Source organism: Candida margitis (genome assembly GCF_024628925.1).
Source record: "Candida margitis strain CBS 14175 chromosome Unknown scaffold27, whole genome shotgun sequence".
Taxonomy (NCBI): Eukaryota; Fungi; Ascomycota; class Pichiomycetes; order Serinales; family Debaryomycetaceae; genus Lodderomyces; species Lodderomyces margitis.
Genome location: NW_026261742.1, coordinates 31,771 through 47,092, shown reverse-complemented (window position 1 = coordinate 47,092; position 15,322 = coordinate 31,771). Strand labels below are relative to the sequence as shown.

Here is a 15,322-nt window from a genome sequence, read left to right as displayed (position 1 = left end):
TGAGGACAAATGTTGATTTCTATAATCTCTATAAACTATTAACCACCTGTTTCATTGAGCAACGTTCTATAAGGCGTATCGTGAGAAACATGTATCTTTTCCCACGATTTTATCGTTAACCCATCACTCAAGGTGGCTTCTTCTATCATCAACTGGTAATTTCCCCACCACGGCAACAACCGAAACATAAATATCCAATATAATATGCATATCAAGACACAGATAAGCCCCACTAGGCCGTAGTTTGGCCAGCTTTCTAATCCTTTGGGGTTTGGCGAACTCGAGGATATAAAGGGTCCAACCACCAAGTAGATGCTGATTAATAAAACTGCAATTGTGCCAAAATAGCCAGCTCTAATTGGTGCATGTAAATGTGGGTATCGTTTTCGGATGATGAATATGCCAATTGCAATCAATGCAATGGCAATCTGCTGAGGGTACCCTTCAAGCGACACCATGTAGCTATATACATCACCTTCATGGAATCCTAGAATGATGACAGTAGTAATTGTACAACTTAAAACGAGGATCCTCAATGGTGCACCAAAGGGCCAGTTTGACGACATGAATTTCGAAAATGGCAAGTAACCCTCACGAAAGACTTCCTGGTCAACTCTGGAAATGGTGTATATGACAACGAAGATGTTTCCCCCAGCACAGATGGCGATGGCAAATGTAAGGAAGTGACGTCCTAATTGCTTGCCCAAGATCTTTTCAAATAAAATGGAACCAACTAGGGTTGACGAGTTGACAATTTCTTCATCGGGAATAACAATCAAGTAAGCTAAATTGATGATGCCGTAGGTGACTGCCATGATTGCAAGTGACACAGGACCAGCGATTTTGAATGTACGAATTGGATCCTTGATCTCATTTGAGACAGTATGAACAGAATTCCAACCGCTAAACGCAAAGCTAGCTTTAATAATGGCACTTGAGAACGAAGATAGACTGGCACTTTTTTTCACTTGCCAAAAATCGTCCCAAGCTAAATGACTTTCCAATTGTGTGACATGCTGTGGAAGAATGGCAACGAACAATCCCATCACAACCATTATCCCCACAAGAACTAATTTCAAAGCGCCAAGGATATTTTGGACCCTAACACCATGGTTAACGCTCACTCCGTGAATCAAAGCTGCCCCATAAAGGAACAACAAACCAGTGAGCCTAATTCGCCATGGCGTGATGGCAATGCCCAACGCATGTATAAAATATTCACCAAAAACCAAAACATTGCTAATGGTAAATCCAAACATGACCAGGTAGATAGAAAATGCCACGGTAGCCAACAAGGTTGGCTTAGTATATATGAACTCTAAAAACACTTTTGCACCACCACTTCGAGGCACTAAGGAACCCATTTCGAGAAACACGTACAATCCACCAAACGAGGCAATGGCAGCAACAACCCAGGCTAGGAAGAAAAGAAATGGGCTCTGTCCACAATCTATGTATATCCCTGATGTGATGCTGAATATACCACTTCCTAGTATCCTGCTGATGAATAGTATGATGGTGGAGTATAATCCCAAGTGTCTTCCCTGTGGCAATTCCTCCAAGGATTGCAAGTGTGATGACGGGTGTCGACTAGTGTACATTGAGTCAATTTGTGGTTCTGTTGTTATTTCATCTTCTGAAATCAATTCAGAGTACAGTCCAGCTGCAGGCGCTTTGGAATCATATGGCTTGTCGAGAGTTACCATTTCAATGGAATCAGACTTTCGATAGGTGGATGTGCTGTGTTGTGGTGTTTGAGTATTGGTAATTGGGCTATTGGACTGTAGTTGCAGGTCAGTGGGAAGCCCTGGTAAGTGGTCTGTAGAAGAAAGAGTCTCTTCACTAGTAGTTTCTGATCCAGATCTGGGTAACATCAAACAAAATTATAACTAGCTTTTCTTATTCTGGAACCTTATCTCCATTGTGGCTTTTCCCAAAGGGTGAGAAAGACGCGATAACGAGCCAAAGGGAAAGAATTTTTTTCTTTCGAGCCACACAATTGAAAGGCTATGTTTACATGTACGTGCAGTATCAAGTTGCTTCAGGGGCAGGATTTCTTCTTAACCTTCCATCCTAGCAGCCCAGCCCTGGACAAAGAGGCGAAGACTATATCCACAGTATGCTCTACTACATCCTAAAATAAGAAAAGACCATTTACGGTTGATAAATAAACATTCTATTAAACATCTTGTTTTTCTACTTCTGATTCTTCTTCTTAACATACGACTCCTTCGCCAACGCAATCAAGCTATTAAGTTCACCACTATTCTCACACATGGAATAAAACAATGAATCCTTATTGGTGATCAAAACATATGGATTATCATATTCGACCACTTTTCCAGCATCCATAACCAAAATCTTATCATAATCAATAATTGTCCTTAATCGATGGGCAATGGTTAAAATGGTACTAGATCCAAATTCATCTCTAATTGTCTTTTGGATTAATGCATCGGATTTGTAGTCGATGGAACTGGTGGCCTCATCAAGCAAGATTATCTTGGGATTCTTCAATAATGAACGGGCAAGACAAACCAATTGACGCTCTCCCTGGGACAAGTTGCCTCCTCCTTCGGTTATGGGGTTCTCTAAATCATGAAATTTATTCTGGTTCTCGTCAGCAGAGGCTGCAGTGGCTGATGATGATGAAGGGCTTTGTTCATTTGGATCAATCAAGTTGACTCTCTTCAAAGCGGCATAGATATCAGTATCTGAATATTGCTCAAATGGATCCAAGTTGGATCTTATTGTACCGGCAAACAACGTTGGATCTTGTGGAATAATTGTGATTGCTTGACGCAAATTCTTTAATCCAATCGTAGTGATATCAACACCATCAATTTTGATTGAACCACTTTCAGGATCCAAGAATCGGAAAAACGCCGTAATGATGGTAGACTTACCAGCACCTGTTCTTCCAACAATTCCCACCTTGTTACAAGGATCAATATCAAAAGTTACATTCTTAATGACGCGAGGTAATTCAGGAGAATATCTCAATGATACATCATTGACGGAAATTTGTCCCTTGTCGGGCCAGTTCGCTGGTGGCTCAGTTTCTTTGATTTCATAAGGTGGTTCCTGTTCAACTTCAAGATACTCCTGCAATCTCTCGACCGAGTTCATATTCATCTCAACATTGGCATAAAGACGTACAACCCAAAGAGCACTTTCACTGAATGCAATAGCATATGACAATGACAAACCAGCTAAACCGGCATCGATATTACCAACTGATAACAAGACAAATATACCGGCAAAAAACATAACCAACGAACCAACAGTATCGATTCTGATAGAAAGCCATCTGTTGGCTACCCACAAGTAGAAAAATGGTCGATTGTTATTATCAATTGCTTGCAAATTCTGCTTCATAAATCTAGACTCAACACCATATGCTCTAATAGTGGCAACACCCGTTAATGACTCAGAAAAGTGCTGGTGAATTGGCGATTTTGTGATGGACTCGTATCTCTTCAACTCTCTCGACAATGTCAAGTAGAAATATCCAACCAAGTAGTATAAAAATCCAATGACAAATGCAAAAACAAGGAATCCGGGGGTGATGAATGTGATTAAAATCAAAATTGACACACATTGAACAACGCAAATGAGAACACCTTCAGCAAAAGGAGTCACTTCTTGATCAACAGATTCAATATCCTTGGAAAATCTATTCATGATACGACCCAACGGGGTCTTGTCAAAAAACCTCAATCTTGCACGAAGAATAGTCATCAAGACTCTTTTGAAAATACGATTCGATGCTCGAATACCAGAAAAGAACGTCACCAAGATTCTGACACATGCAGTAAACCCATAACCAAATCCAATGATTCCATAAATGGTGATGTAATACAATGTTGAGTGTTGTTCAGCAACTTGGTCCACTTTCGCCATGGAAAAGTTTACATACCTGACAGCTCCAACGAAGTTGCGTACTCCAGGTAATTGGGCCAAGTGGGAGCTATCCAAAACCTGACCCATCGAGCTGACTGCTGACTTTATCATTTCAGCACCGTTTTCACTATGAATCGACCATGTTCTCAACCACCATGATTGATACATGTACACCACTTGTGAAGCAACAAAAGTGACAAAAATTACTGTCCAAACTTTCCAACCACCCAAAACTTTAGCGTAATCGATATAAACTTTTGAGCTAACCACACCCTCAGCTTTGTTTTCTTCTTCAACTAATTTACCATCAGTCTTTACCAAAGGTTCTTCTTCAGCCTCTTCATCGCCATTTTTTAAATTCTTCAATTTTTGCTCAATTGCTGCAGACTTAGCTTTCATTTCCGCATTCTTATCACCGAGTGACTGCAAGTTTTGCGAAGATTGAGTTCTCGAATTCATGACAGATGATTTAACCAACTCATCGTCACCCAAATCACCTGATTCTAACAAGGCATCAGTGGTACCTTGGTTCTTGACTCTTCCATTCTCCATAACCACGATCCATTCGGCATGCTGAGCAGTCAATGCGACATTATGAGATACTAAAATACATGTTCTTCCTTGCATCAAAGGACCAGTAATACAATTTTCATAGATCCACAATGCCGTATGTGAATCAACAGCAGATAAGCAATCATCAAGTAACAAATGTTTTGAGTTTGAATATAATGCTCTAGCAAGAGAGACCCTTTGCTTTTGACCACCTGACAATGTGATACCCTTTTCACCAACTTCAGTCTGATCACCAGCACTCAAGATTTGTAAATCACGCGTCAATCCACAAGCTTCAATAACATCGTCATAACGCTCTTGATTAAACGGTGAGCCAAAGGTGATATTGCCTCTGATGGTGTCATTCAATAACCAAGCTGATTGCGAGCAGTAGGCCACAGATTCTGTTAATCCATGCTCATCAGGGATCAAGTCATCACGAGGTATGATACCTGGCAAGAAAACTTTACCACTTAGCAAATCCATTTCTCCAAGAAGACCCAAAAGCAAGGATGTTTTACCTGCACCTGTTGGCCCAATAATGACATTCAATTTACCTGGCTTGAAAGTGACGTCCAAATCGCGCAACTTGAAATCTGATTTTGACAGTGAGTTCCACGACAATGTGGCTTTTTCAAATCCAATTTCGGGTGAGTTGGGTCCCTTTTCTTGGGCTAATTGATCATATTTTGATGTTTCGGCCTCATCGAGGAAATCAGCAACTCTATCCAACGATACCTTTGATTGAATTACAAAAGAAGTCATATCCGCCAACTGATCCAATGGAGATCTTAATAATGTAAACAATGACAAAGCAGTGAATGCAACTGGCGCGGTTAAAGTGTGACCTTCGATTATTGTGTAACAGTAAAAGGAAAGCAAAGTAATTAAAGTTGGAGTGACAAACCACACAAATGAAGCAGCACACCAAACAGCAGCCCTATATTTCAAATATTTCAACTCTTCATTTCTGATATCCATTGCACTTTGGAAAAACTTGTCCTCCCAAGCAAAAAACTTGATAATACGAATACTTTGGAAAGTTTCATTCAATTTTTGAATTCTTTTATCAGTGACACCCAACATTTGTTTTTGTAATCTTCCCAACCATTGAGCAAATTGATAATTTACCGGTAACAATACAACAATTGCCAATGACCCAACAAGGGCACTCCAACCTAACAAATTGTACAACAAAACCGTGCAAAAGACAATCATCAAGATTGCACCAACAAAGTAATGCAAGTATCCACAAATCTCCGACACCTTGAATGCATCAATAGCCATAAGGTTAATGATGGCACCCAATTCAGCGGTGCTCTTTGATTCCTTTTCACTGTTACTATTACTATCTTCGTCACTCGATGACTTTTTATCATCGATTGAAGATTCTTCAGCGGTAGTTTCAGTCACAGTAATCTTTCTCCGCAAGGCTTTAGCATAAACTTCACCAATTATGACCGCTTTCATTCTGACGCAAACTCTTCTACCCAAGAACAACGAACAACCAGAACAAATGGAGTCCAAAATTTTGACAATTGGCATCATAAATACAAAAGTCCAAGCCAAATTGGCCGAGATCGAGTCTGGATCAGCCACGTACTCCAAAACCTTCTTGAGCAAAACTGACGGTCCAAAAACAATCATTGATTGGATTATTGCCCAAAAAGCTTGAATACCGAAAAGGAATTTGAAGTGGAAAAAGATCTTGTAAGTAAATCTCAAAGTAGATTTACTTGTTTCAAATCCTTTCAATACATACAAAGCGTAATCATCTTCTCTCAACCCCCAAATGTCGCTGATTTTCAATGGCTGCTTGTACGCTTTCCAAACCATTTTGTCCAACCAACTGTAAGATATAAACGATGCAATACTTGAAACGTTTTCTGGATTGGGTTCAACACCAGGGGTAATGTATAGTTGAGAAGGCTTATCACCAATTTTAGCAGTCAAGTTCAATGTCAACAACAAAGCGTCAATTGCAAATTGGAAAATATAAAATTCTCGACTAGTTTTGTTTAAAGTAGTCGTGATCAAGGCTGAGCGGAACGTTATTAACGCTGGAAAAATGTTGAAAAAGTACAATGTTGTAGTGTGAATCCACAAGTTGGGCAATCTAATCGTTACGCGTTTCATATTGATGACTCTAATTGTGACAATGATGAACAAGTATATCCAAAGAACCAGTTGAGCAAAGACCACACGAGTACTGCTGATTTCTTTATTCAACTTCCTGTTAACCAAAGGCGACAAATGCAATCCCAAGGATAGTATCACGAAGACGTACTCAACAGAAACTCTTAAACTCTCTGTAGTGTTTTTAAATACCTCCTTAACATAGCCATGAGGAGTTCCGTCAATATTTGTATCAGGTAATCTCGCAAGGTCAAAATGCAATGCCTTCAAATCCTCTTTACTCAACTCCTTATCATCCGTTGTTGTTATAGTGGTAGTTCCATAATTATCGCTCGTTGCTAAAAGAGGACGTGTTTCATCGGATAACTTGATTTGACCTCGTCTTTTCTTGTAGTATGATATGAATGACTTGACTAATAGTATAACAAAGGATACTGCAGTTAATATTAGTGGAGGATAATAGTCTAATTTTAATCTTGCACATTTGGTGATATCGTCATAGTCCCAAAACTGGCAACTAGTACCATTGGTAGATAGCTGGAAAGACATGGTAGGTGTATCTATGCTATCCTTTTAAAGTGTAATGGGAGTATGGATTTGGTAGAATATCTGTTGTGACAGTAGTATAGTAGTTTGCAAAGTGAAGAAGAAGAAGACGAAAGTATATGGCTGGATGAAAATTGAGAGAAGACGGAAACGAAGACGAAAAGAAAAAAAAAATTAAAATTAAAATTATATTTCATTCAATGTATTTTTGTGTAATATTAGTTTCTTTTAGTTCCTTCTCCTTTTCAATTTTTTTTTTAATTCCGCTATCATATCAACAACTATCTGTGAGTCATATAAGTTGGAATATAGCCTTTGCTTTGTTATACTCAACTCCCAAAAAATGAATTAACCAGTCAATAAGGTGTTTTGTGGAATCTTCTTACAATCAAAAATGCTCAAAGAGTATATTTTGAAATGTGGTTCACACCGACACGGCACGACTCATGAACAGAAAAATTAGTTTAAACGGCCAACAATCACCAAACAACTTCACAAAAGACTTGAAGCAAGTCTTTGGCCTTGGTCTTTTCTCCTCCATTACGTCCCATGGTGAAGACGACCATTGCGCGTAGAGTCTTCCTAGATGGCTTTAAGGAAAAGAGCAACTGAATAACGCTTTATGTAAGGGACATATACTGGAACCCCTACTACTGCGTATCTCTACAACTAAAGAGGATCCATCTGGGGCTATGCCGGCAATCTTCTTTTGCTATTTTGAAGAAACTGGATGGTACTAAAAAAGTCAATTCTGGGCAATTCGGTATTTGGGTATAAATATAAGTTACACAAAAGAATGATAATTCCTAAAATGACTGGAATTACGATTGGCTCAAAATTTTATTATCAATTCCCGATATAAGGAAAACAACAACAACAACAACTACTACAATGACAACTTGTGTGATGAGCTATGCAACCGCTGAGAATAAAATGGTAGAATGGAAAGTATCCAGTAATCAAGCTATAACCCTATCACAACGGTATGTTTCTTTAGGGTATACATTGCTATGAAGAAACGGAGAACGAATGTTAGTCTCATAATAGAAGAGCACCACCCTGAAAGACCAACTGCGCTCTCTTGAGCAATCATATATTTCTACTGGTTTGATTGCGACTCCTCAGCTTTCTTAAAAGTGCTTCAAGGTGGGCAAAAACAATACCTTGCTGTTGTCCACAATAATTAAAGACTTGGTGAAGAAAGTCTTCAGTATCGCACAAGGATGTTACAACTCGTCTCGTGAAGTAGATCGTAATGCAATGATTCCCCAACATTTCAGAAGAAGTCTTTTCTAATCTACAGTTAGTACTGTACTTCAATGTCAGGTGAACTACACATTAATCAAAATATTTTGCAATGTTTTTGCAACAAAAAAAAACCAAACTTCATGCTCTTTTGCGCTTTTTTTTTGTAACTAGACAAACTATTTACTCCGATCCTATTTACTCCGATCCCTTTCTAGTATCAACTGCAATATCAACAGTGACTTCTCTACCATTGATATCCTTCTTGTCAAATAACTCAACTGCCTTCTTTTGGGTTTCTTCATCCTTAAATCTCACAAAAGCAATACCTTTAGATCTTCCACGATTTCTTGGAACGTGTATCCAAACTGGGTTCAATTCAGCAAATTCCTTTTTCAAGATTTTAGCATTCACCTTGAAATCTAAGTTTGTGACAAAAATGGTATTGACAGACTTCTTACCTTCAGGCGGAGAAACAACACCATTGGAATCCTTGGTCTCAGCTTTCTCCTTCTTCACAGCTTCCTTCTTTTCCTCTTGAGCCTTTCTTTGAGCTCTGTAAGCTTCAATCTTGGCCTCTTTCTCTTCTGGAGTGGCTGGTGGGACTGCCTTTTTAAGGAAGATGTTTAATCTTTTAAACTTGTGGCCATTGAAGTCGGCAACGGCCTTGTCAGCATCTTCCTTTGAACCGAATTGAACAAAGGCAAAACCCAAGCGTCTCTTGAAAGACCTTTCACCTCTGATGATTTCCTTGAAAGGAATTTCAACTTCAGTGCTAGAGATATTAGTTAGTAGATGGACTAGTTACATAAGTTGTTCCGCAAATACATACACATTTAAATCCTTGAACAATTCTCTCAATTCATCTTCAGTAGCCTTGTAGTCAACATTACCAACGTAGACTCTATCTTCAATGACTGGTTTGACAGTTTTAACTTCTTCAGACATTTTGTATTACAATGGTTTCTTTTCTTCTTGTTTTTGGCTGTTTTCTGTTGTCCTTAATTCAGTAGGATTCTCTTGTATACCCAATTCAATGGTTTTATATCGATGGGATGATTGATTAGTAGTTCTGTTTGATACTTTGCTTAAAAGTACTCTAGGTGGGTGACGTGTGAGATTCTGGAAAAAAAAAGAATTGGTGACTTCAAAAAGTGTGTGTGTGTGTGTGTGTCTTGTGTGTATTTTTGTGCCTACGCTCGCCACTGTAGATTTAAATGACGCAGAGTAAACATACGATCTTACGACATTTAAGTGGTTATGGGTAAAAAAACCCGGTGTCGCAAGCTCCAAATATCACGTGATTGCTTTAATTTTCACGACACTTACTCAATTGTACTCTACCGACACAACCTATGAGTGTATCTGGCAAACCACAAGTTCTTCGTTATTCTTTCTTTTTTTATTAAATACAAAAGATGCCAAAATATATAAATGTGGTTTCCTATACTGTAATATAATCATTGATCTCTTTTCCCTCAACTCAAAATTCTTCATCCATACTTCCACCTCTCACTTCAATTTGTGGAATAGACGAGGTGCTACACAATCATTAACACAGTGTTGCAAATGGAAAAACTCCTCAACGCAATCTTCTTTGTAATGCTTATGTTCGTAGCCTGGTTCTTCTTGTTCTTTAGTTACTCTTTCAATACATTCATGGAAATGGTGATCAAATGGTTTACAAGCAGTAGTCTGGACACATTCTTCCCTCAATTTGTCCAATGGATCTTCGTTTTCTTCCTCATCTTCATCATCTTCGTCGTCCTCATCGTCCTCTTCATCGTCATCATCACCACCTTCTGCTTCAACTTCTTCGTCCTCTACGTTTTCTTCTGGTGCATCTTCTGGTTGTTCAACTGGGGCTTCTTCGTCAGCAATTTCGTCCTCTGTTTCATTTTCTGGCTGAATATATATATGGTTAGTAAATGGCTCTCACTGTTGCAAGCTATGTCTAAGCTCTCTCAAAAAAAAACATACCTCATCAGCATAAGCAGTTGGAATGATGCTTTCATATATATCTTTTAAAAATGACATCTTCTAATTTCCTCTTTATATTCTAAGTTGGCAAAATGTACAATAATATTCTCCCAATGGTAGACAGAATGTATATATGTGCTTTGTCAATAGTCTGATTTGTTTCAGTCAATGCCAACGCTCAAGCTAATTTTTTTTTTTCGTTGGTAAAAGCACTGGTTGAAAATTGCAAACACAGAGAGAGAGAGAGACAGGCAATAGAAAAAAAATTGTTAAGATGAAGTAATAGTGATAAATAAAATATTTAATTGGTTAGAATTATATGCAGGTGAAGAGTGCTACCATATTACTTTAATCAACACCTAAATCTATACATTAATGTCTATCTAAGTCTATCTATACGTCTATGTCTGTACATCTACTCCTGCTTCATCTTTCTCCTCTTCCATAGCTATTTCAAAAATCTTTCTATTAGTGTCAAATGGGTTATCAATGTACAAATTGTGACCTCCTTCTGCAATCTCATCGTATCTAAACTTGCTAGATGAATTGGGCAATTCCTTGTTCAACTTGTCTATAAGCTTTTGTCCGGCTTCCGAATTCATAAAATCATACTGTCCATAGAATAGGAACGTATTGAATTTGAGCGCCTGTGGGTTGGTTTTCAATTTGGTTACAAACTTGTCATACAATGGCCATTTGCTCACTGTGGCTGGGGTCAACAAGTACTTGACGTAGATGTCACTATTGGTGCCATTTGACACCGAATTGTACAAGTATTCGACAATAAGCTTAATCTCCTTTGTAGTCCCATAGATCAAATCATTGGCGCTGCTGAAAATCCACTCTGGCCCACCATGTTTTTGAATCAACTTGTTTATCTTGGACAATTTTGATAACCACATTCCAAAATACAATTGAACGCCCCATGGACCCAAAAAGGGTAATACTCGTGGTAAGTAGGGGATCTTGTAGTACCAGTTTAAGATATGGTTAGTCAGCAAAATGGGGAACCTACTGAGAAACTTGTAAGATGTCGGGTCCAAGACTGGTTTGACAACTTCATTGGTGATCTTGTTATCATTAGTAATGGCCATCACATGTCGTTCTAATCCGACCGGTGATAACAAGATTAGATTTGCTACTCGGTCTGGGTTAAGTAATGAATATGAAGCACTCCAGTAGGCGCCAAATGAATGGCCCACCAAAAAATCTATCTTAGTTATCCCCGACTGCTGCCGCCATTTATCAACAGCCAGAGTGTAGAATTTCTCCATATCTTGCAAAATCGGTTTGAAATGTTGTTGATATCGCGCAAAATTGTTAGGGTCCAATTTAAATCCATCAATGAGCTTGTAGTATTTCCGGTACAACTTTTTGGGGTCGGTTGGCTCATTGTCGATTAGTTTCATTTTGGCAGTTGGAGGGATTCGCCAGCTGATTTGCTTATTGTCAATCTTGGGATTTGATGATAGGCCAAAAGTGATATTGTCAAGGAAGTGAATGTGGTAGTTGTACTTTGAACTGACCTTGAACTTGTCTATAAGCTGGAAATTTCGAGCAAAACAACCTAGCGATGCACCGTACCCATGGAGGAAAACAATATGCTTTGTCGGGAGTTTTGCATCATTGATGATTTGAAACTGTACTTCATTTATATGATCTGACTCATCAATGCAGACATTTTTGACATCTTTTTTGATATGTGAATTCTCGGGTATGTTTGGCACCATCAACTCCACCAACTCTTTCTGCAAGACCTCAAGTCTGTTAGCGGATAAAGAGTTCCACCATATGGACAAGCTTTCTTTGAATGGTACGGTCTTGACGACAGATGTTTGGGGTTGGTATCCCTTTGGCAAAACATATCGACTGGCATTCTTGAGGGAGAACCATCGTACATGCCGTATGCTGTTCATTGCACTATGGAAACATGGTCCTTCTTTACTCTGAAATTTTTTCCAAACCGCGGTTAAAAGCTGGCTGTAAAAAACAAAATACAAAAATTACCATTACTAAAGCACAAGATCTAAATCTAAACATTATAAAGAATTAAAAACGAAAGAAACTTTTACACCTCCTTACCCTTCTGCAGCATGCTCATGTCAGTATCATCAAACCTCTCAATACCATGATGTACTTCGCGACCCACCATTTCTTCCTCGAATGATTCCACGTCTTGCCATTCTTCATACCATCCCTTTTCAAATGGTTTTGTTGGTGGAATTCCCGTTTCAACAGGCCAGAAATAATTGAGCACCGAGTATACAATCCAAGCTGAGAAAAAACCCATAAAGAAGTTGAGTCTGTACACTTCGGTGGCTCCAATTGGCACCTTGTGCGTTTCGGTAGCACCAACAAATCCGACAATGTTTGGCAAAATCCCACATATGTAAGCAGCATATGCTCGCCAGTTGCAACCGATCTTGTTGTATGCATACATTGATGGGACAGATTTATCCTCGGGAGCAGTAGGAGAATACAAATGGGTTAATTTAATGTAGCCTCTTCTGACATAATAGTAATCACAAGCAACAACACCGGCAATCGATGACAAAAACACCGAATAAGCAGACAAGTATGTGGTGAACTTAGATGAAGATGATATCAACTTCCAAGGGCAAATTGCCAACGCGAGGAAAGCACAGATATAACCACCTCTTCTAATGTTGATAAATCTTGGTAATATGGCTGAACAGTCAGTTCCAAACGACAATGAATTTGCCGATATATTTGTTCCCAATTGTGCCAAAGCGAATGCTGCCGAAATGAAAAATACACCAGCTCTGTTGCCTGAGGTGTAATTGTCCAAAAACCTACCAAGAACATCCAATGGTGACCAATAAGTTTCACCATACAAATTTTGAGCTCCAGAAGTAACTAAAATACCAATCAACGAAGTGATTGAAAAGCAGATGGGGATTGATATAGTGTACACAAGGTACTTCATTCCAAATGATGGTTTGTTGGCAAAACGGGAAAAATCGGGCGAGTTTACAATTAAAGTGGCAAAGTTAGCCAATGCATTCATTGTTGACTCAACAAAAGCCCACGCCAAAGCCGAACCCTGCAAGCCATTTGGTTTGTTCATAACTTCGCCCAAACCATGTGACTTGACCAATGCCCAAATTAAAAAGCCAAACCCCGCTACTGGCGCCACATATGCCTTGACGGTGAACAAATGTCTAATCTTGTGTGGTGGAAACCAAATAAACGGCAACTGGAACAACCAGAACAAAAAGATGCCCAAGAATTGGTAAGTGGTCAAATCTGGGTCAGATATATGGTTAGGGATCTTGTTTGGCAAGTTTTTACCAAAAATGGCGTGCAACATCAATTGGAAAGTTGGACCAGCAACTGCAGTTTGCACAGCAAACCATATACAGGACATAAACACACGGTTGATGACAGGCCACAATGACCCATAGATCCCAAAGGAAGACCTAACCGCCACAGGGAACGAAATGTGGTATTGAATACCAACTCTAGCCCCAATACTAACAAATATACCACAAAGAAAGTACCCAAGCCATACGGATAACCAGGTCATCCACCAGTTCATATTTGATGGTGACTGCATACCTGTGGATGCAATTTGCCAGGTGTTAATGTTGAATGAGTCGGCAATCCAAAAGAATACATAATTATACCACGACCATTGGCGTCTAGCTTCTTCTACTGGCCTCAAATCATGATTGTATAAAAACATCTGAGCCGTGGTTAAATCACCCTTAGGCTGAACTTCAAGCTTCTTGATTAGTTTACCCCACCATGTTGTTGGCTCGTTTTGTTCAATTACCGAGTCATAATTGCTGTCCTCGTCAGAAACGGACCTCGATCTCACCGGTTCATTCAGTAGAACCTTTTTTATGTTGTCAAACGTGGAAGAGTTGTGCATTGAAAGTTGATTCGTAGTTGCATACGACACGTCTTCTCTTGCTGGGGAAGACAACGGCTTTCTTTATATATATATATATATTGATGAAAAATTTCAGTCTCAGCAGTATGTCGGCTTAACTTCTATTGTGACTGCAAATTTATGATACAATTCTTTGTTGGCGCATCTATATGCAGGATGCCTATCCCTTATCTTAAATTTACATTACATTCAAATAATTAATTCCAATTTCTTTTTTATTTTTGTGTCTATCTCTTTCTCTCTATTTCTCGCTCTCTCTCTCTCTCTCTCTCTCTCTCTCTCTTGTGTGTGTAGAGTGAATGAATGATGATTAAAACAAAATTGAATTTATCATCGGCGGTCAAATGCCTTAAATCGACAATATAAAAAAAAAATAATAAAACAATAAAACACGTTTGAAATGGATCTCTCTTTAAACGTTGGTTATGTATATAACTTCTTATCTTAATCTCAATTTAGAATGTGATCTAATAAGTTGTTGCAAGCTAAAATCCATCGAAATTGCTTTCTTCATCTTTTAAGGGGATGTTTGAATAATGAGGGGACAAAAATAAAGGAGCAATTACAAAACACAAGAGGCTGAAACATACCTCCTTGACGAAGTTTTAGTTTTGACGACTGACCCCTCTTTATTTTGTTTATTTACATTTCAGCCGAACGCCGCATGCACTACTAGAGATGACATCATCTTACCGAGTTCCACCACAGAAAATACACATGACAGAATCCAGGGGGACACGAGCATTTCCTTTTGCTTTTGGAAATGTTCTACGGGGTTTTGCTATAAAAGAATTTCTTCTTCAAATAAATCCTTGGTGGCGTTATTACCAGAAACGGCGATTTCCGAACTTTGTTTGTGGAATTTTTGTATATTGTTATCTATATATTTACAAGTCTAAGTTATCGGCGTTCCTGATAACAAAAGGGTTTGTACTTTTAATTAACTAAAATAAATCAGCATTTAGATATCCATATAGGGGAGGTGTCCTTGACCAAACCTATTGGAAAAAAAAATAGCTGAAGCTATAAACTATGGCCATGACT

At 38.7% G+C, this 15,322-nt stretch overlaps 4 protein-coding genes across 4 annotated transcripts; all 4 read right to left on the bottom strand. All coding sequences in view use genetic code 12, as the record gives it.

The window, feature by feature from the left end:
• Positions 1-38: 38 nt before the first annotated feature.
• CANMA_000540 (YBT1) lies at positions 39-7,140 on the bottom strand (the record flags this gene model as incomplete). Its single annotated transcript, XM_051817766.1, has 2 exons — positions 39-1,863; positions 2,225-7,140. 2 exons carry the CDS (start codon positions 7,138-7,140, stop codon positions 39-41), a joined length of 6,741 nt encoding a protein of 2,246 aa, XP_051673803.1.
• A 1,440-nt stretch (positions 7,141-8,580) lies between these two features.
• Positions 8,581-9,330, bottom strand: SBP1 (Sbp1p; the record flags this gene model as incomplete). Its single annotated transcript, XM_051817754.1, has 2 exons — positions 8,581-9,157; positions 9,215-9,330. 2 exons carry the CDS (start codon positions 9,328-9,330, stop codon positions 8,581-8,583), a joined length of 693 nt encoding a protein of 230 aa, XP_051673802.1.
• A 564-nt stretch (positions 9,331-9,894) lies between these two features.
• On the bottom strand, positions 9,895-10,419 carry CANMA_000538 (ubiquinol--cytochrome-c reductase subunit 6; the record flags this gene model as incomplete). Its single annotated transcript, XM_051817743.1, has 2 exons — positions 9,895-10,287; positions 10,363-10,419. 2 exons carry the CDS (start codon positions 10,417-10,419, stop codon positions 9,895-9,897), a joined length of 450 nt encoding a protein of 149 aa, XP_051673801.1.
• A 344-nt stretch (positions 10,420-10,763) lies between these two features.
• DAL4 (allantoin permease) lies at positions 10,764-14,257 on the bottom strand (the record flags this gene model as incomplete). Its single annotated transcript, XM_051817734.1, has 2 exons — positions 10,764-12,301; positions 12,445-14,257. The coding sequence occupies 2 exons, from the start codon at positions 14,255-14,257 to the stop codon at positions 10,764-10,766; spliced, it is 3,351 nt and encodes a 1,116-aa protein (XP_051673800.1).
• Positions 14,258-15,322: the final 1,065 nt, after the last annotated feature.